General features: G+C 38.2%; 1 protein-coding gene across 2 annotated transcripts; it reads left to right on the top strand.

Annotated features, from left to right (window-relative positions):
* Positions 1 to 1,207: 1,207 nt before the first annotated feature.
* kif4 (kinesin family member 4) lies at positions 1,208 to 16,888 on the top strand. 2 transcript variants are annotated; one of them, XM_067607602.1, is made up of 32 exons: positions 1,208 to 1,309; positions 3,982 to 4,107; positions 5,448 to 5,591; positions 5,940 to 6,054; positions 6,361 to 6,551; positions 6,668 to 6,757; positions 6,878 to 7,044; positions 7,427 to 7,521; positions 7,691 to 7,810; positions 8,123 to 8,298; positions 8,453 to 8,514; positions 8,609 to 8,741; positions 8,951 to 9,009; positions 9,301 to 9,406; positions 9,543 to 9,650; positions 9,862 to 10,035; positions 10,464 to 10,567; positions 10,707 to 10,851; positions 11,289 to 11,399; positions 11,550 to 11,633; positions 11,918 to 12,031; positions 12,256 to 12,411; positions 12,537 to 12,634; positions 12,952 to 13,081; positions 13,176 to 13,346; positions 13,455 to 13,574; positions 13,686 to 13,763; positions 13,933 to 14,034; positions 14,319 to 14,486; positions 14,726 to 14,851; positions 15,425 to 15,541; positions 16,000 to 16,888. In XM_067607602.1, exons 3-32 carry the CDS (start codon positions 5,469 to 5,471, stop codon positions 16,213 to 16,215), a joined length of 3,759 nt encoding a protein of 1,252 aa, XP_067463703.1. In that variant the 5' UTR covers positions 1,208 to 1,309; positions 3,982 to 4,107; positions 5,448 to 5,468; the 3' UTR covers positions 16,216 to 16,888. The 2 variants fall into 2 exon arrangements, with proteins under 2 accessions (XP_067463703.1, XP_067463702.1); XM_067607601.1 differs by having other exon boundaries at positions 3,982 to 4,265.
* Positions 16,889 to 20,544: the final 3,656 nt, after the last annotated feature.

Raw genomic sequence — 20,544 nt, 5'->3', positions numbered from 1 at the left:
AGAGCATGAAGCTGGTATGTACACACAGCTTAGTGCAGCCGAGCGGACTGTATTCTTGACAAAACCCCATTCATGCAACCATTGGATTTTAGGTATGGGTGATGTCATTGCAATGCAGTCCCCCCCATCCAGATTATCTTTTGAAACTACAACAGGAAAGGGGCGAGCAGGCTGAATTTCCTCCCTTTCCAGCAACTGTATAAGAATGTGCACTGCTGTTCAAGGTCTGGGTGGGTTTAAGTAAGCCAAATGGGCTGGGCTGAGAGCATTTATTGTTCCTTCTGTAATCTTCCTATTCAAGAAAAAGTCTGACGTGTAATCATTATTTAGTGGATATACGTATATGGAGAGAATTGACTGGTTTGTTCCATTCATTCACTGTCTGTTCTATTCTTGGGAGCAGGGACAATCTGGTATGTTGTTATTAAGCCTTGTGGTGGAATTTCCCGCAGCGGCAGGACTCCACTGGCCTCTGAGACAACGTGTGCAGTAGCTGACTGACAGAAAGTGAGACACAATGAAAATTCAAATAGACAGAAAGTTTGGTAAAACCTTACAGGCACTTCAAAAAGTCAGAAAATACAAAATAACACTATGATTGGACTGAATGTGGGGTCAACCACATACTTCTTGGTTGAGAAGGAGTAGAATATTCATGATATTTTTACTTCTCGCAAGCACAAAATGGCCATAGATATCAGTAGGGTTCTGGTAAATCCACACTAATGACTATTACTTCTCTCTTCTCCTGCTGGGATTCATAGATTTCAAAACATCACTTATCAAATAATATTGAATTTTTGCACAAAATCTCTCCACCCACTGGAATTGCAAGACCCCCCCTGCCTTCTCACAGTTTCAATGTATATCGTTAATTATTGTGTGTAATATATAATTATTGTGTATTGTTGTGTATGATGTGTGTTGTCTTATATGCCAGTGCCAAAGATAAATTTCCATTTCATGTAAATTTAATGGACAATAAAGTAGTCTGAATCTGAATTTCAACCACTCTGTGATAGGTGATAAAAGATAATCAATGTGATGGTTATAAATGCCAATGACCAGTATCTAGACATTTTATTACAAAATTTTGCAACATGCTATATCACATGCCCACGAAATACTTCTGTGTGCTCTCACAGCTCATCCATTCATCCTGTGAAAATGTGACTTCATTGTTTGTACGTGGGGTTTAACAGCATCTGTCACAGGAGGGGTGGAGGCTGAGCCAGACATCTGTGTTGGAGAGGATAAGCTCTATCAATGTTGCTGCAGTTCCCAGCGGTCGCAAGGTCACAACAGTGCTGTGAGTGCTCGTTTGTCCTATGCATTCAATAAATCCTCATCCTGTAGCATGTACTGGCAGGACAAAAAACTGGATGCAGGAGAAACATTTCGGTGATACTTATGTGTACCAATATATATATAGCAATATATAGCAAATTGCAATATAATTTATGTTTGTATATATTTTAATTTGTCTCTCTCATCTTTCTCTTTTCTTCCCTTTTTTATAATTGTAAATATTTTATTATGTACTCTAACTGGAACCAAATCAAATTGATTTCTTCATAGCATATTTCATACAATGCAATCTCAATGCACACCACACATTTATACATATTTAAATACATATATACATATAACTCTATATAATGATATAAATAATTCATCCCCTGCCCACACACACAAACAGACATATGTCTGTGCAACACACCCACTCACATACACCCAAAGAGAGAAAGTGAGAGAGGCAGACATACAGATGGAGGCACTAGCTAGCCGTAGGCCAGAGAGAACAGGTAGGTCTTAGCTTGCTTTTAAATGATGACACAGTTGTGGTACATCTTATATTATCAGGCAGTTTGTTCCAGAGATTGGGCCCATAATGACTCAATGTCACCATATTGACTTCTGATCATGGGTATAGTTAGGAGACTAGTGTCTGATGATCTGAGGGTTTGTAAGCAGTGAGAAGGTCAGAGATGTATTTAGGAGCTCGACCATTATGTGATTTGTAAGCAGTGAGCAGTATTTTTGAAGCCAATTCTGTATTTTATCAGAAGCCGGCGAAGTGATCTAAGTCCTGAAGTAATATGTTCAGTTTTTCTTGTCCCAGTGATACTGGTGATACTAATGTGCAACATTTTGGATGAGCTAGAGCCATTACAGTAGTCTAGCCTAGAGGAGATGAGTGCATGAACCAGTTTTTCAGGGTCTGACAGAAACAAGATGGATTTAACTTTGGAAATATTTTTTAAGTCGTAAAATTCTGTCCTAGTTATACTTGTAATGTGGCGTGCGAAGTTGAGTTTTGAATCCAAGATAACACCTAGATTTCTAACCTGCTCACTGGGTTTCAGCGAGATCAGTTTGGAGCTGATCTACTCTCTCTGACCTCTAGTGCCTACCACAAATATCTCAGTCTTGTCTTTGTTTAGTTGCAGAAAGTTTTTGGTCATCCAGATTTTAATGTCACTGATACATTTTACAGGTTAATTTAAAGGGCTGAGGTTGTCATGGAAAAGTGAAATATACAATTGTTTATCATCAGCATATGAATGGTAAGATACATTGTGCTTCTTTATGATGGAACCAAGTGGCAGCATATATAGATTAAACAGTAATGGACCTAGAACTGAGCCTTGTGGGATCCCACAACAGGTGTTGAAGTTGCCAGATTTAAAGTTGCCAAGAGACACAGTGAATATCCTGTCTGTTAGATTGGAGGAGAGCCAGTTAATGACACGGCCAGATAAGCCAACTGAGTTTTCTAATCTACTGAGTAAAATGTCGTGATCAACAGTGTCAAAGGCTGCAGTCAGGTCTAATAATATTAAAATGGAAAGTTTGTTTGCAGCACTGTTGATCTTCAGATCATTGACTACTTTTATAAGTGCTGCTTCAGTGCTGTGGTTAGTCCTAAAACCAGATTGATACACATCATACGGATTGTGGATTGATAAGTAACTATGCAGCTGTTTGTAGACAGCCTTTTCAAGTATTTCACTAAGAAAAGGGATATTGGAGATTGATCTGTAATTGCTAATCACAGATGGGTCTAAGTTGTTCTTTTTCAGTAATGGTGTAATTATAGCATGCTTGAGGGAAGAGGGGAAGACTCCTGATTGTAGAGAACTGTTAATGTTCATTATGTCAGGTGACAGGTGGTGGAATACACTTTTAAAAAATTTGTGGGAACTGGGTCAAGGGAGCAGGTGGAGGAGTTGCTGTATCACCTCTGCTAGATCATTAGAGGTAATAGGTGAACAATTACACATTGTGCCCACGGTGGTGTGATGATGTAGGGGCAGAGACAGGCCAGATCCATCAGTACATGTAATCGTTAGATTTTTTTTTTCTTTTTTCACTGCCTTTAGTGTTGCCATCTGCTGTGTTGCTGTGCATGTGACAATAAAATAAATGTGACAATAAAAGCTTGAATAGCATTGTGGAGTAATTTCTGGAAATATTAATGCAGCTTTTCAGATGCACACAAATGCAATGGTGGTCCACGCTCTGACTTCTGCCACTATTGCCTGCTACGCTCTCTCTTCCCTGCAGAAACCTTGTCATCACTTTATCTGGACTCAGCTGTTTTCTCCTCTGGCTCCCAGTGTAATGACCTTTCTCATCTAGCCAGAACAGAAGAGTCACTTCCCATTTTCCATTGTAGGCTGAAAACTCATCTCATCAAGAGGGATGTCATGTCGCCCACTCAACTTCAGTTCTGATCTGAGCTTTTTATTTCTTCACTCTACCCCACATCCTTGTCTTGGTTGTTTTATTGGTGATCTGAGAAATGGTGCTTATTCCTTTAATTGCCTTTATTGCTATTGACATGGATAGTTTCAACAAGGAAGCTCCCAACACATTCATCTTTGAATCTACAAATATTAAAGGTGTAAGAATGATTTTTAAAAAGGTTTTGTACTACAAAATTTGTACTAACACTGTGTTTTTTCTTTTCTCCTGTAGAGGTCAGTAATGAAGCCCAGCTGCGTCGGCTCTGCCACAAAATTACGGGTAGAAGAAGAAGGAGGAGGCGGAGCTGCGTGTTTGAAAGTGGCGGGCAGCAACAACATTCATTTCAAAGATATTGGTGTGAGTACACGGGTAAAGGACAAAAAAATCAAGTTAAACAGTCATTTCAGAGTAAACGGTTCGTTAAGGGTGTCTAATGTTAGTCCTGTCGACTGTCAGATCCGTTGAATACGTGTTTCGTGATATTTAAACAATTGCACTGGAGGAAACTCAAAGAGGTAACTTAACGTCTTGCTAATAACTGCTGCTAGTTAACGTTACGTTGACGCCAATTATAATTTCTCAGCCAGGTTGGAAGCGGTTTATTTTGCCATTGTTACTCAATAAAAATGCACCTTAACGACCGCTAACCATGAAGTTGGCAATGTTAACTTGTTTTGCAAGTCTTCATTGATATAACACTAAATGTCAGGTAACGTTATAGCGCTAGCGTTAGCTTTGTCGTTCGTATCCTGGCGACCTGTTGAGTTTACGGTAAAAGGGAGAATCCAGGACTACAACTGTTTAACATTATTGCACAGTTCGGTTTTGATCAGTCTGTCTGAAAGTGAGATGTGTGTACATGATGTCAGACAAATCCTGGAGCTGCTCCACAGACACTGAATAATGGATCATCTCTTTGGCGTGACGACCATAACAACGGGAGGGTGATTTTACTAAGATGCGGGCCGTTTATTGATTTAACAAGTGAAAGACATACTCTCAAGTGAAAGTCATTTGGATGTAACGTCTCAAACATTTTTAAAGAGTGAGCCAGCTCAGTGACAGTGAACCAAATTTGAAAAGCGTCTTTTTTACGTTATGAAATGTGTAGACAGTTAGGTTATCTACATTTGTAAACACTAACCTTTCTGTTTAAAATCATTTGAGAAGCGCGATGTGTTCACTGAACACATTTCGTCTGTTAATGAGATTTTATTACATTTTATTGACGTCCAAGTAATGCAGATATACCACATTAATGTACACAACATTCCACCTTTATATTGTTATTGTGATGTCATGTTTAATGGAGGCAAAAATAGTTAACGTTAACTAGGTTTTGTTATCTTATGTTGGCATCATACATTTAAAAAGTCAGCATCAACTGTTTGTGCAATTGTTTAGATCTCTCTTTTTTGCAATATGTCTTTAAATTAACACTTAACTGTTTACATGATGTTTCATTACTCATGTCAGCACGGATAATAAACCTTATCTTTAAAAATAATGGGGATCACTGTAGCTCCATCCGCCATTGCAGTCAGAGTTAATGCTGTCTAATTTTAATGTTATCCCTTATTGAAAATTAAAGTTTAGCAAAGTCAGCTGTTAGTTTGTAGCATGCTATTTGGTCACATTATAGGGCTGATATTACTTGGCTTATTAATGATACCTCTTCTGTTTCTTTTATTATCAAGTATTAATTGGAATCTTGCACCATGACGAACGAGGATGCAAAGGTGATCCCAGTGCGGGTCGCCTTGCGATGTCGCCCGTTGGTACCAAAAGAAATCAACGAGGGGTGTCAGTGCTGTCTCACTTTTGTGCCTGGGGAGCCACAGGTCGGTGTCCAACTGGGAAAATATGTTTTTTCTGTGCGGTTTCAGAATAATGTTTTGTAACAACTCAACCTTCATCAGAGACAATTAAAGCTCAAAAATGTAGGCATCAGCCTCATGATATTTTAATTTTTGTTTTTGCATTAAGGTTAAGTATAAAGACAAAAGTGTGACAAGAATAATATCAAGACTGATAAAAGTTTTAATTATTGGCTATTAGTGATGCTTCAGCAATACTATGCAACTGTTTAGATCATGTATAGGTGGATATAATGTGTTTTTTTTTTTTTTTAATCTTATGCATTGCTATACAGTACGTGCAATCATTGCTAAAGTGTTGTATATTTTCAGGTGATCGTTGGCACAGAGAAGGCGTTCACCTATGATTATGTATTTGATCCCACCGCTGAGCAAGAGGAAGTCTTTGGTTCTGCTGTGTCCCCCTTATTGTGTGGGCTTTTTAAAGGTAAATGTATCTTTTTACACAATGATTTATTGAATTGTTTAAGACTGTGGTCTTTCAGGTTTTACACAGTTCCTGGGAGCTGACATTGCAGGGTCTGCAATACGTGAACCGAATGAGAATGTATTGTTGAATTTATGGATAGAAAAGACACTTCAGTCGTGACAGTGTTTGCCATCGGCTGTGCAAAAATGAAAAACTAAAATGACAGTAGCAAAAACAAGAACAACATAATTCAATTAGCTGAGATGTTAAATTAGTACCATAACTTTTTCCTTTTGAATCATTTTGCCCTCCCGCTTTTTGTAGGCTACCATGCCACAGTACTTGCATATGGACAGACAGGATCAGGAAAGACCTTCTCCATGGGAGGAACATACACATCAGCTCAAGAGAATGATCCTTCAGTCGGAGTTATTCCACGAGTCATCGGAAAGATCTTTGAAGAAAGGGAAAAGAGGACGGATTGTGAATTTGGCCTGGCAGTATCTTACCTGGAGGTTGTTGGACATAATGTTTACTTTACAGATAATGCCTTTGATTACATTTATGAATGTATAGTGGTCAAGATTTCAACTAATTTAGTCAAGCCTTTTCCTTTTTTTTTTAATTGTAGATCTATAATGAAGATGTTTTGGATTTGCTGTGCACATCTAAAGATAAACCTGCCATCAGCATTCGAGAAGACCCTAAAGACGGCATTAAGGTAAGTGAATGACATGTTTATAAGAATCCCCCTATAATCCTGTACTTCTGTGACACCTTTTTCAGCAGCATGTTTAAGTATACTGTGTCTGTTTCTGTTGACGATATCCTATTTTTACAGATTGTGGGTTTAACTGAGAGGCAGGTGTTCTCTGCCCATGAGATGGTGGGCTGTCTGGAGCTTGGAAACTCTGCTCGCACCGTTGCCTCCACAGCGATGAACGCTGCTTCGTCCCGCTCACATGCTATCTTCACCATCACACTGGAGCAGCGCAAAGGGAGAGACAAGTCAGTTTGTCATCATTGCATCAAGTCTTATGCTAGACGTAACCATTTTAAATTGAAAGTAATTATGTAATCACTTTTTGCCTTGGACCATAGTTATTTGTCATATTTAGAATAAGTTGAATTGGCTTTAAAATAAGCCATCTGTCCTCCTCATTGGATAGTGAAGCCCAGAGGGAAAGCTTGGAGGTTTTCTGAGGTGAACTACAATATATGAGTTGATGATGCAATAGTTAATTTTCAGCTAGTCCATAGACCATGAGAATGGACTGAAAAAATACTTTTTAGAGATGAATTTGCTGTTTTTTCATAAAGACAACAAATGATATTGCCCCTGAAATTGAGTCTTTTACAATTTGAGTATTTGTTTCATCATTTGTTGCAGAGTCGACTCCATTGTCTCAAAGTTACACCTTGTGGATCTGGCTGGTTCAGAGAGGCAAAAGAAAACCAAAGCAGAGGGAGATCGTTTAAAGGAAGGTAACCTAAACATGTTTTTCTTCAGATCCACTCAGTTTCATGAATTTAACATTCACCTGATGATACAGTATATGCTGCAGTGTAGAATTTCTGTGCTGTCTTTTTGTGTTGTGATGGTGTCCTGAATTATCAGTGTTTCTGTTTTGATGCTATTCATTTTCATCTTCAGGCATCAGCATCAATCGAGGCCTTTTGTCTTTGGGTAATGTGATCAGTGCCTTGGGGGATGAAAGCAAGAAAAACACCTTTGTTCCTTACAGAGACTCCAAGCTGACCCGCCTACTACAAGGTATGCTTTGATTTTAGATGTTCAGAAGTTACATAGTGGTTATTAGGACTGTCTCAGACATCATCTCACTTTTAGGACCTTCAAACATATTAGCAAATCATATTGGGGAAAGCACACAGTGTGCATCCTGCTTCTCTTCGATTGTTTGATCAAAACTCTTTGTTTTTCATGCCTGCATTTGTTTGTTATGGCAAAATTAAAGCTTGTTTTGTTGCAAAAATGGTGTGATTACTGGTAAATGTGCACCAAAACAGGTGTTCAAAGCAGCAACAGTCCGTCTTTTTTGAATTTTTTTTGTGTTTGTTTCATTAGATTCTCTGGGAGGCAATAGCCACACATTGATGATTGCGTGCGTCAGTCCTGCGGACTCAAACATGGAGGAGACCATCAACACACTGCGATACGCTGACAGAGCTCGCAAGATTAAAAACAAACCCATAGTCAACGTTGACCCCAGAGCTGCAGAAATGAGCCGTTTGAAACAGCAGGTACAGAAAGTGAAAAAAATACTCTTTAGTGGTGCTCAAACTGCCATTTTGCTGGTGTAGCAACGCTGGAAGTTAATGCTGTTCAATTGTTTAAAGAGAAAGGAAAAAAAGGTTGAAAGGACAGAAAGTTGCTTCATACACTTTTCGCCCACAGGTTCAGGAGCTGCAGGTGATGCTCCTTCATGCCCGCGGCGGAGTTGCACCAGTGCTGTCTGGGTAAGACATACAATTTCCCAGTAACCTGGTGTAACCAGGGTGCTTATTACCCATAACAAAAGAGCATAACAATCACTCAGTTCCTCCGTTACAGGCCAGAGTCAGCGGAGAACGTGACTAAGCTGTTGGAAAAGAATCGCTCTCTGCAGGATGAGAACAATAAACTAAGCAGGGAGCTGAGTGAGGCCGCTGGACAGACCGCCCTCATGTTTGAGAAGATCATTATGGTGAGCTGGACCTTAACAACATTTACCGATCCTTCCTCCAAAGTCATTGTTGAAAGCTGAGGGAAAACTGTTGCCACTACTGAAAATTGGCATATAAAACCATGAGTTGGTTAAAGTGCAGGACATACTTAATTTACACAGTCTATGCTTTTTATACTTCCTTTTTTCATCCTTCATGGTTATAACATTGTGTTTGTTTTACGTTATAGACGGAACAAACAAATGAGAAACTACAAAGCAAACTGGAACAACTGCGTCACCATGCAGCGTAAGTTTACAAAGGCATGGAGCCAAGAGGGCTTTACTGTGTGTCTGACAAAGCCAGAACACGGAATACTTTAAGACTATTCTTGTCAAAGGCTTTGTTTGGTTTTAAATGGCCTAAATCAGTTTTGTTCATGATTTCAGCCATTTGTTGTTGCATACTGAAGATCTCATTAATAGCTTTAAAAGTTTGACAGGTTTTAGCTCTGGAAAAACAGAGAAAAGGTAGCAACAGTCTGATATACCAGGTTTATTGAGCAAGATGTTGTCTTACATCCTCACATCTTTCTTTCAGATGTACGGTGGATCTTGAGAAAATGATGGAAACACTGGAGGACCAGGAGTTAAAGGATAACGTTGAGGTGATGAGGAACCTCCAAGAAATCATCCTGGAACTCAAGGTACCAAAGTCCAACTTACATATTAATGCACCTACTTATCAGGACTTATGTATTAACAGTTTTAAATCCAGCACTGTTGATTTGAATGTTCATAATATTCAAATTTCATGCATTACTGTTTGTTTGTTTTTCTAAGAATGAGAGTGCAGGCATCGCTGCCTCCATCGATGCTATGGCTGCAGGAGAGGATGAACCTGAGTTATCCGAGAATGGCAATAAAAACGCAGCAGACGAGTCCCCATCAGTACGTTAACAATTTTGTTCTCTTAATATTTATAACAGTTGATATTTTAAAAAAGTGTCTTGCTTTCCATGACACTTTTAAGTAGTAAAACATAATATATTCACTCTTTTGCACACATCAGTTGATCAAAGAATAAAGACCACTGCAGCTCTTATTTTATTTCCTAACTAAGTGTAAATGTAAACGATTTCCCTTCTCTCACATTGAACAGGATGCTGCTGGTAAGGACTCGCCGGAGGCCTTTACAACCCATCATGCACTGCGGCAGGCCCAGCTCTCCAAGGAACTGATTGAGCTCAACAAAGTATTGAGTTTGAAGGAAGCTTTTGTGAAGAAAATGTGCCAGAATGACGGCCAGCTGGAGTCAATGCAGTCAGAGCATCAGGTAAGAGGATATTGATCTTTTAGATCTTTGACTCACTCGGATCATTTTAAAATCACTTAAATTCCAGTTATTTAATTAGTTAAATTTGAGTGAATTTTGAATTACAGGGTAAATTAGTAATATTGTGTTTAAGTCATGAAACTTTGTTTCAAAATTTGGGAAGTTAAAAATTGATATTTAATGATATTTTTGAACTTAGTGGCACATTGACTTTGCAGCGTATGAGTGCATTTGAAAAAGTTAAATGTTTTTATAAAATGCTGCACCGTTCACTAGTTAACTTGAGGGGCGTTAACCTGTGGTTACATATTTTATGTGAGAGTTGAAATCGGTTCAGTTGTGTGATTATATGAATTATGAACCATATTGTCTTTTCTTTTTCATTATTGAGAAATTGAATGACGATGACTCTACATTTAACCCCACAGAAAAATGTACAGAGTCTACAGTCATCAGTCGACTCTCTGCTGAGGGAGAAAGAAGAACTTGTTTTGGCACTTCAGTCTGCAAAGAAAGACACCAACCAGGCGAAGTATGAACACTTGGACTTTTTGGCTGTGCCTGTAGAAGTGCTTGTGCTAAATTTGCTTTGACATAAAATCTCAAAAGTAATCTCATAAGCCCCCACTCTTCACGATCTTCTTCATCTGACATACACCATCTTCTTCTAGACTTAGTGAGCAGCGGAGGAAGAGGCTGCAGGAGCTCGAGGGCCAACTCGTAGACATGAAGAGGAAGCTTCTTGAGCAATCCAAGCTGCTGAAAGTCAAAGAGTCTTCTGTTCAGAAAGTTAGCAAGCTCATGCAGGAAATACAGGTAACTAGTGATTTTTTTTTTTTGCTTTTACTGACTTCTTTTGATGAAGTATGTTACCTAACAGTAAACACATGAATTAATTTTCATTGATTGATAATGAGGAGTGCATAAATATGTTGTTCAAGAATAAACATGCAATAATGCCATATTGGTTAATCAGGATTGAAAGCAGAGTAATTGACATGTTGCAAAAGATTCATATCTGGTGCCATTGATTTTATATGTTAACACATTTTACTGTCATCTTAAATCTATTTTGCCATTCACTGGAGTGTATAGAATATTTTGGAGAGGTAAAATTCTTTGTGAAGACCCAAATTTATTAAGTTTTTTACTTTAATACATGTCATCACCATGTGCTCTGAGTTGACACAGCACTGTTAATAATGTGTAAGCCACAGATATCAAATCCTAGCACAGTAACTGTGTCCTTGCAGGCTATGAAGACCCAGCGAACACAGCTGATGAGGCAGATGAGGGAGGACTCTGAGAAATTCAGAGTCTGGAAGAGCAAGAAGGACAGAGAGGTTCTGCAGCTCAAAGAAAAGGTATGTGGCGATCCAAGTTCTTCTGGAGACACTGTCAGGGTTTTATTCATAAATGTACTAAATCACATCTCACTGAAATTTCTTTTGTCCTTTTTTATGTGGGGTTCTTTTTCTTCTTGAAATCAAAAGTTAAATTTTTATGTTTTACAGGATCGTAAACGCCAGTATGAGTTGCTGAAACTTGAGAGGGATTTCCAGAAACAGGCCAATGTCCTGCGTCGCAAAACTGAGGAGGTGAGGCTTCTTGCTCTATTGTCTATGCAATTTCATTTGTGTGATCCAGTAAATGTGCTGAATTAATATTTTCAAAACGAGCATATAAAATAGAAAGTATCTACCACATATTATATTTTAAATTTTTTACGTGTTTGACTCATTCACACTATCCTGGTTGCAAACCTCTGAGTCACTCCCCCATTTCTCAAATTCTGCATGAAGTATGAGGCTCATGTTAAACTGTTAGTGTAACTGAAAACTATTCAAAGATTCTTATGTTGTTGTTTTTTTCCCCCTTTCAGGCTGCAGCTGCAAACAAGCGGTTGAAAGATGCTCTTCAGAAGAGAAGCGAGGTAGCAGAGAAACGCAAAGATAGCCAGAACAGAGGAATGGAGGGAGCTGCTGCAAGAGTTAAGGTAGTAAATCTGATTCTAGGACTTCTCTGTACTCACAATAACCTGTATCTGCTCTATTACACTTCACTAAGTGCAAAAAGCCTTATTTATTATCATTAAAAAAACATTATCCAGCTTGAGAGGTTTAAGCTAGTTGTAATATGTGTAAATACACCCAAAATGAATCCAAATTAGACAATAAGAAAATTTCTGCATTAACTCTGTGACTGTATTTATGTGATCAGACTTGGTTTCTCAATGAAGTGGAGGTGATGGTTAGCACAGAGGAGGCCCGGCGCCATCTCAATGACCTGCTGGAGGACAGGAAGGTCTTGGCTCAGGAGGTCAACCACCTCAAACAGCAGATGGAGGCAGGGGAGCGATCCGCTGCCAAAATCAGGGTGAGCATATACTTTACACTATTATAAGAACATGCACAAAATGCAGAATAATCGAGAAACCAGTGCAACAGCAAGGTATAAATATCAAGAATCGATCCTTTGTTTTGTGGTGGCTTTCTGTGCAGCGCCGGACGCTGATTATCTCTGAGCTTGAGAGCCATGGGGCGCTGGAGACTCCTCTGACCAAACAGGTGGAGAACCTGGAGACAGAAATGGGCCTCAGGTGAGTCAGACAAACCAGCTCAGTCTTACCCTGACTCCCCATCGGTGGAATTATCTTCCTATTATTTCCAAGCCGTTATGCTACTCATCTACACAACATTTAATGACACACAAAAAAGTTTTAAAAATCAATCTAAAGTTTGCTCTGCCAGATGTGTTCCTACCACCTACCTAGAGAAGACTTATAAGAGATATATGTGCTTTTATTTCACATTTCACTACTACAGAAATGTCTACAGGAAACTATTAATTTATTTTGTACGTTTCTGCTGTAGAGAAAAGGTTTTAAGATTTTCAATATGATTTGTATTCTAACAGGAATGCCCAGATAGCTGACCTCCAGCAGAAAGTTCTTGTCGCAGACAGCGAGGGGCGTCTGAAGCAGCGCATAGACAGCATCACAAGCATAGTCGATGCCAAGTGTGCCGTTAGGGTCCTGATGTCTGAGGTGAGCAAAATGCTAATGCATGATTTTATATTCACATTTGCTTCTGCTTGTTCATGTTACCAAAAAACACAAAATGTTCACCTTTTTTATTCAGCTGGTGTCTGCAAAGACAGCCAGCGCCAAGCTGGAGAGTGAAGTCAAACAGGAGAAGGGGAATTCACAAGATTTAAGAAAGATGCTGGCTGATGAGAGAAATGTGATGTCAACCATGGACATGGAGCACCAGCAGCAGCTGGTGGAACTGGAGCAGAGGCATCAAGAGAAGGTGCTCATACAGTATCTGTTATTCATATACCAGTTTGCTTCTATTTTTAGATACATGCATATTTATGAAATGCTTCATTCCATATATTTGATTTGTTTCCTCTTACAGGTCCTTTACCTCCTGAACCAGCTACAGAACAAACCAATTTGTGGAGAGTCGGATGAAACAAAGCAGAAAGAGGAGGAGAGTTCAAAGGAGAAAGAGCTGCTCCAGCGCCTCAAAGTTCAGGTTTGTCTCCTCGAGCTAGAACCTTTATCTCCACATCTTTCCTTGTTTTAGGAGTAAGTGTGCAGAATTATCTCAGTGTTAATAGTGTGGTTCTTTGTGTCATCATTTTAGGAAGAAGAGCTTGAAAAGCTGCGAGAATTAAGTGAGCAGAACCAGCAACTGGTGGAGCAGAATGAGCAATACAGACAGGTAACCACATCTGGTTTCCATCTGTTGTTATTTTTAATTATTTTAATGTTAAATTGAATTATAGATAATCAATACTATTCACACAGGTATAACATATGTGTAAGAATGTCAAGTGGAAGCTGTGTGATTTGTTCAAATCCAAACATGTCTTGTTTTTTTTCCTCCACAGAAACTCTCACTGCTCCATCTGGCAAGTGCAAAGAAAATCCTCGTTCCTACGACCAACAATGAAAAGAGTCCAGATGACTCGTTCGACTACGTTCCTCCAAAAGTAAGTCATTGCAAATATTCTGCCTTCAGTGTTGGTTTTTATATAAGGTAACAGTCCATTTTTATTGCTAAAGTTGACTTTTAGTAGACGCGCTCTTCAGATTATGAATTGAGGTTTAATTTATTGCTATTACAATGTAATTTAAATTTAAAAAACACATTTTGATGTGAGATGTAGATGTAAAATTCTCTGAGTTTGCATTGAAAACAGCTTCAGGGATATACTGTACTTTTAAAGTCCAAATGTGTTCATTTTCCTTTGCTTGTGTTCTCCACCAACAAAAGCCTAAAGGGAGGCGCTTCACCACAGCTAAAGCACCGCTGAACATGGCCATCAACATCGAAGAGCTGATGTCTCCCAGTGAGGATGAGAACGAGCAGGAAGAGGACGAGTGGCGCCCCGAGAAAACTGAGAAAGGACGCAGAACTTCTAAGAAAGCAAAAACAACTGGGGTAAGTCTGGGATTAAGATTGAAATCATCATCAAACTTTAGTAAGTAAAAATAAAATATAGTCACCTTTCAGTCATCAGAGATAATGTCTACGTCTTATTACATGTATGTTTGTGTACGTGGGAAGTTAAAGCCGCTTTGTAACTGAATGTCATCAATACAAAACACAAAATCAGAATATTTTGATTGCTTGTGACTCAACAGAAAGACAATGATGCCAATGAGTTTCTCTTTCTTCAGTGTGCGTGTAAAGGTCGCTGCAGCAACAAGCAGTGCAGGTGCCGCAAAGGAAAGATGACATGTGGGGAGAACTGCCAGTGTGACCACGAGAAATGTCGAAATCTGGACAACCAGGTGCTTGCTGAGGTAAGTTAGCTGATGATTTTCAGTTATCCATTGATAACTTACCCTGTGTGTGTGACATAGTTTCATTCATTGGGACATTTTGACATCATTGTACACAAAAACTAGGTGTCACTAGTGACACTGATGATGACTTTGCTCGTGTAAGTGTCCCAGTAAGCCAGTGTGACGGTGTGCCCAATACCAGAATCCTAAAACTGAAGCAGCTGAATGGAATTGATTCATTTTATTATTTACACCTGTGCTTTTCCTGCTGTGACCTGCTGTTGTTAGCATACTTAACAGTTGATACTTGTATTTTATGTTAATCGTTATGTAATAATTGAGAATAAGGCTCAGAACTGAGGATATTATTAGACCATTAGACTAATAGTTGTTATATCATTAATTATAGAATAGAAATAATACATTACAAATGATAAATAAACCGTAATAACCTGGTGCTGCTTTAACAGGTTATTACATGATGTGTCATTTGTTACTACAGACGTGTTTCTTCTGTCCAGTCAGAACTTGACTTTCATTGACAAGAATACTTTGATTTTTGATAAATATAAGCTCTGTTGCTCATTTCAGGATGTAAGTCAGACAGAAAATGTTTCCAGAGACTCTGTGTCTCTACAAGACCCCACATCCGTCAGCCCTGACAACACCACATTCTTCAAGCCGCCGTCTTGTACACCCACCAAGAAGGTAAGCAGCCTCCTTCTGAAGACTCAGCAATACAAAGAATAATCATCTGTACGGTGGCCTGGAGAGTGATTGGCACACATGCAGAATTTACGCTTAAAACACCCCACTTGAGTCCAGGAAGTCCCGTATGACTTTCCAGTGGTGAATGGTATCAGTAGCAGTCTGGTCGATTCTGCAGGAAAAAAAATAATCTTTTTATTTTTTTATTTTTGCTAAAGTACTTTGAACATCGCCGGTGATTTATTCTCTGGATTGCTGCTTGCTCACAGCTGTTTTTGTATTCTGTTCCCAGTTATCGATCTTGATACTTTTATTCTTCCTGTTCAATAAACATCTCACACCAGGGGGGCTGAAAGTGAAATGTATGATTGTATTTGTGTATTGTGACATATACTATCTTGCCTCCACTGCTTGTCGCTCCTGCACTAACACTAATGAACTAATATGTACCGTTTTAGGTGCTAAAAGAAATTGGAGACATGGGACACGCCACTGCAGACCTAAAGTCAGTGGGGAGATCTGTCTTGTCAGATGATGAGGAGGAGGAGGAGGAGGAGGATGCCGATGAGCAGGAAAAAACAACAGTCAGCTTCCTCAAGAAGAAGAAAAGAATCCTGACGAGTTTTCAGAACAGTTTTTTCTCCGGCTGCACTCCAATTAGAGAGGAATCTTAATCAGGGCAGAGCGTGGTAGGGTGCTTTTTACGTTCGGTGTCTATGTTTAAATGTTTTGTCTTGTGTCTTCAGTCTTTTTTTTTTATATGTGACTAAACTGTTGTGTTACTGTAACTTGAAAGTAGCTGTTGATTCTAAAACACTTTGTTTTCTGTAGAGGGTAACAAAAGGACTGTGAATAGCATCGAATCATTTACATGGAATACACAATGACATGATCAAGAAGCCTGTACATAACTTATAGTTTCATTTGTTACATGATATTCCCCATAGAGAAAGACTAAATTTACTTTGCTAATATGTATAATTAGTAGTCCACCAATCTACAGTTGGGCACCATTCAACAGATCATTATAACACAACGTCTTCTGGAGCAACAATGAGGTTTTTAACTGTTCTTTTAGTATCAGAGTTGAATAAAGTCTTAGAGTCAAATCTTGGTTTCAAACAACAACAAACTGTTTTTCTTTCATGTCTGAACATGAACCCGTGTGTAATGTCTTAGTGTAATAAGTTGATTGAAAATAATTTATTTCATTCGTTAGTCTGTTTATGATTCATGTTTTACATTTGACTCCCTTTTATTACTGTTTCTTAGAGACAGTTAATCTATAGTGGAAATGTTTTTTGACATTGAATTAAAAAATAAATCTGAAACAAAGTCAAAATTCAATTCATGTAATCTTGTTCACTATTCTGTTATTAAGTGTTACTGTCAAAGTGCTTATTTTGGTTAACAAATGCCTGAACCTCACAGTATTAACACAGGTATCAGTAGCACCAACATAGTGGTGACTTTAGCGAATGAATGAAATGCTGAAATTAATACACAACATCACAAAGTCTTTATGCAGCTAGACTGCATTTTTTAGACCGATATTGATATTTGACAGTTTAAAAAAAATCTGATTTGATGATTGTGACACCATTTGATCGCTGATCTTGTTTTTTTTTCACAAACATAATAAGGATCCATTTAATTTGTTCATTAAGCAATTTTGACTAAGACATGTACTGAATGGGATATTTCACTGTTTAGAAATAAACCTGTCAGTGCACTTGTTGGTGAACCATCTAAGTAATGGAGACACTGATTCTAAATCACCTCAAACATCTTTGACTTCATTCTCTTGTTACTTATCAACCAACGTATATGCTGATTACTGATCCGCAATGAGCCAGTACATCAGTGTTTTCTTCATGGTGTCGTAGTATCACTGTGGCAAAAATATTTTTACATTTTGTATGGATTGTGTTGACAGCAGCATCTTCAGGACGTTGGGTATTTTTCTTCAGTGTCTTCCTCCAGCTCCTCTTGAAGGTTCTCCAAGTTCTCTGAGCGCAGTTTGGAGAAGCTCGTTTTTACCCTCGATCTGCCCAGAGGTCTCCCGGGTCCACCATGTCTGATACACACTACCTCCAGAACTGATGTTTCAGCTGAGAAACATCCTCAAGAACACACCAAGTCAAGTCCAGTCAAAATATTGATCAAGTTTTTGATTAATGCCAATGATTCAGCAATTAAAGTTCTCAAATCACTGCCAATTCCTTTCCATAACTCCACAAACATTTTCACCTGATCAAGAGATATTTATTGATTTTTCAGATAAAAAGCAAAGTAGGAATTATGGTCGACTTCACAAAGGCAGTTAAAATATTTTACGAAAAGGGGACATGGAAGCAGAGGAATACTTGAACCAGCAGAGAAAACAGGCACGTCTAGTTTAAGAGGAGAAGAGATTTCAACCGGCCTCAGGGAAACAGGTTATGAAGGCTCCGTGAATACTGAAAATATTCATTTTGTCTGAATAACAGCATCAGATTTCTTACACAGGATAAAAAGGGAAATGAGAGGTTGCTTCATCCAGCCAGGAGAGCAAAGGACACAAAGGCTTTGTTTAGGATTTTAAGACATAATTCGAGAAAGGGCAACAGAAAGTTGTAATGGAAACCAGCATATTACAGTATTATTGCTTGTGATGTTTGGGTTACTAGAGCTTTTCTGATGGACCTCAGAGGCTTGAACTATGAAGCAAGTTCAATTTAGTCTGGCTCTCTTTGGGTGAGCTGGCTTCACACAGGCACAGGGATATTGATCACGGTGAAATGTATACAATATAATCACATAACTACAATAGAAGATACAGAAACATGAGAAATAATTCCCAAATACTAAAGATAAGGTTTAATATAATATAGAGTAGGTTTGTGTATATTTTTTTTGTCAGATGATAAAATATTCTGGATGCACATAATAAAGTAATTTCAGAGTGTTTCTGCTACCAAACCAGAGAGGAATGGTAGTTAATGCCTGATGAGGTCTATCTGACTGAAATATAATGATGGGAGCTGATCATAGTGTGTGGATTATTTTTCCAGTGTTTCCAGTTGTCATCACACAGTCACCCCATGTTATTCTGAGCTACAGTGATGGAATAAGAGTGTAAAAGCATCGACACTGCCAGCTTTCCCTTTTAGGAATGACATAAACTTTGCACAATTATAATGCAGCTTTACTCATCAGAATCATCTTTATTAGTCAAGTATGTTTGTGCATACAAGGAGTCTGACATTGGTTTAGTGACTCAGTGTATTCACACACAAGATAAACAAGGAATGACTACAGGTGAAACTTTCTATGCACTGTAAACAGGATTCAAGTAATGCAAAGAAGTGAAGAGTGCTGAGATAAATATTGAATGGGTTTGTTTTTTTTTAAAAAGACTACAGTGTTTTTGCTATGTGTTCTTGTCACTCATAGAGGGCGCTAGAGGTCAGACATATTTTAAGGCCTGTTGAAGATCCATAGTATTTCTCAGCAGGTGTTTCACTACTAAAAGTTGATTCCACCATCTGTATAACAGCTTGTAGATCATTACCAAGCCGCTCTGTATCAAACACTACAAGTGCAATCAGAGTTTGACAGGTCTAAACTCTTTGTGCGGAAGAGATGTTTTCACTGAAGACTCACATTTTCATATCCAACTTCAGTAATGAGGAGATCTTTGAGTGGAAGCAGAGATGAAAGCCTGATCCTCACTGATGGTTAATGTTATTCTCATTTGCATGTTAAGGAGGAGAAAAGTCTTTGAGGTTTTTAATTTGTTTAATACATGATCTAATGATTATTATATTTCACAGCGGGTCCACAGCTCGCTGTGCAGTAAGCGTATGCATATAAATGTTTAAATAAGTTTTAATTGAATAACTTCTCCTGATTATCAACTGACTCTATTTTCATTATATATATGATATAAGTCAGTGTAAACTATCCAATATTAGCATGGAGTAAAAAAAAAACAGTACTTCTGATGCTATTCTTGCATTTTTCAGTTTGTCTCATAACTGCCTGCATGAGATTTTTTTAGATGCTTATTCTTTAGATTTCATTCAGATATTTGCTTCTCATACTCTTAACAACTTCTTGGAAATCACCGTCTGCAGTATTCTGGTTTTAAGATTGGGGAAAGTGCTGATACTTGTATTTGCAGACAGATAAAATAAGATTAAGATAATGCCAAAATAAAAGTACACATCCATGTATGTGTACATAGATTAGATCAAAATAAATATACCAAAATCATGAAGATTAAAGTTACAGTGTCCTAAATGATTATGACAGCTTAAGAGATATACAGATGTTTGCAGGTCTGTGCCACTGTGTATATTACTACTTGTGCAAATACGCAGCACTGAATATTAGCTGTGTACTGAAACTTAGAATTACAGAATTGTTGTTATTGGTTTATCAGGCTGACAAAAATGCATTACAATCAATAAAATGTAGATATTCTTTACTATAGATGTCACTATCTGTGCACTGAACAACAAAAATGCAGCAAACGCAGCTCCTAATCTGTTATTTTATTAAGAATGTTTGACAAATCATGACCTGTGCATTGTTGTGTCAGTGTCAGTATTGGTATCTGTGTCAGTGTTGGGAAATTAACGCCATGAAACAGCTCAGCTCTATGGAGCCCCAAAACTGACAAAATGTAGTGAGAAAACAAGTTATTATTAGACACGTCAAAAATATAACTGAATACATCAATAAATCATATTGTTGGTTAAATAATTGAAATTCAGTGTAAAATGAAATATACTTTCCCTCGAGTGGATAGCACAGCATGACTAGCTAGCTTAACTTTAAACATGGTGGCTAAACACACTGAGTACCTTTACAGCTCGCTACCTAGCTGAAGCTAACTTTCCTCATAAAACTACACTAGCTAATAAAGATAATGTTTATCACCATGTACTTTACTGCACACTGCTGTAGCATCACAGATGAGCTCTTGTACTGAGTAGTTAAAGCATTTATCCTATAAG

This window comes from Thunnus thynnus, chromosome 13, assembly GCF_963924715.1.
Source record: "Thunnus thynnus chromosome 13, fThuThy2.1, whole genome shotgun sequence".
NCBI classification, from domain to species: domain Eukaryota; kingdom Metazoa; phylum Chordata; class Actinopteri; order Scombriformes; family Scombridae; genus Thunnus; species Thunnus thynnus.
The sequence above is the reverse complement of the archived record's forward strand: the minus strand, read 5'-3'. Positions and strand labels throughout refer to the sequence as shown.

Excerpts from the sequence above, each read along its gene's own strand:
- kif4 (XM_067607602.1), top strand. The coding sequence starts at position 5,469 with ATGACGAACGAGGATGCAAAGGTGATCCCAGTGCGGGTCGCCTTGCGA. Across the intron at positions 11,634-11,917 it reads TGCGTCGCAAAACTGAGGAG|GCTGCAGCTGCAAACAAGCG; the intron begins GTGAGGCTTCTT and ends TCCCCCTTTCAG. Across the intron at positions 14,852-15,424 it reads ACAACCAGGTGCTTGCTGAG|GATGTAAGTCAGACAGAAAA; the intron begins GTAAGTTAGCTG and ends TGCTCATTTCAG.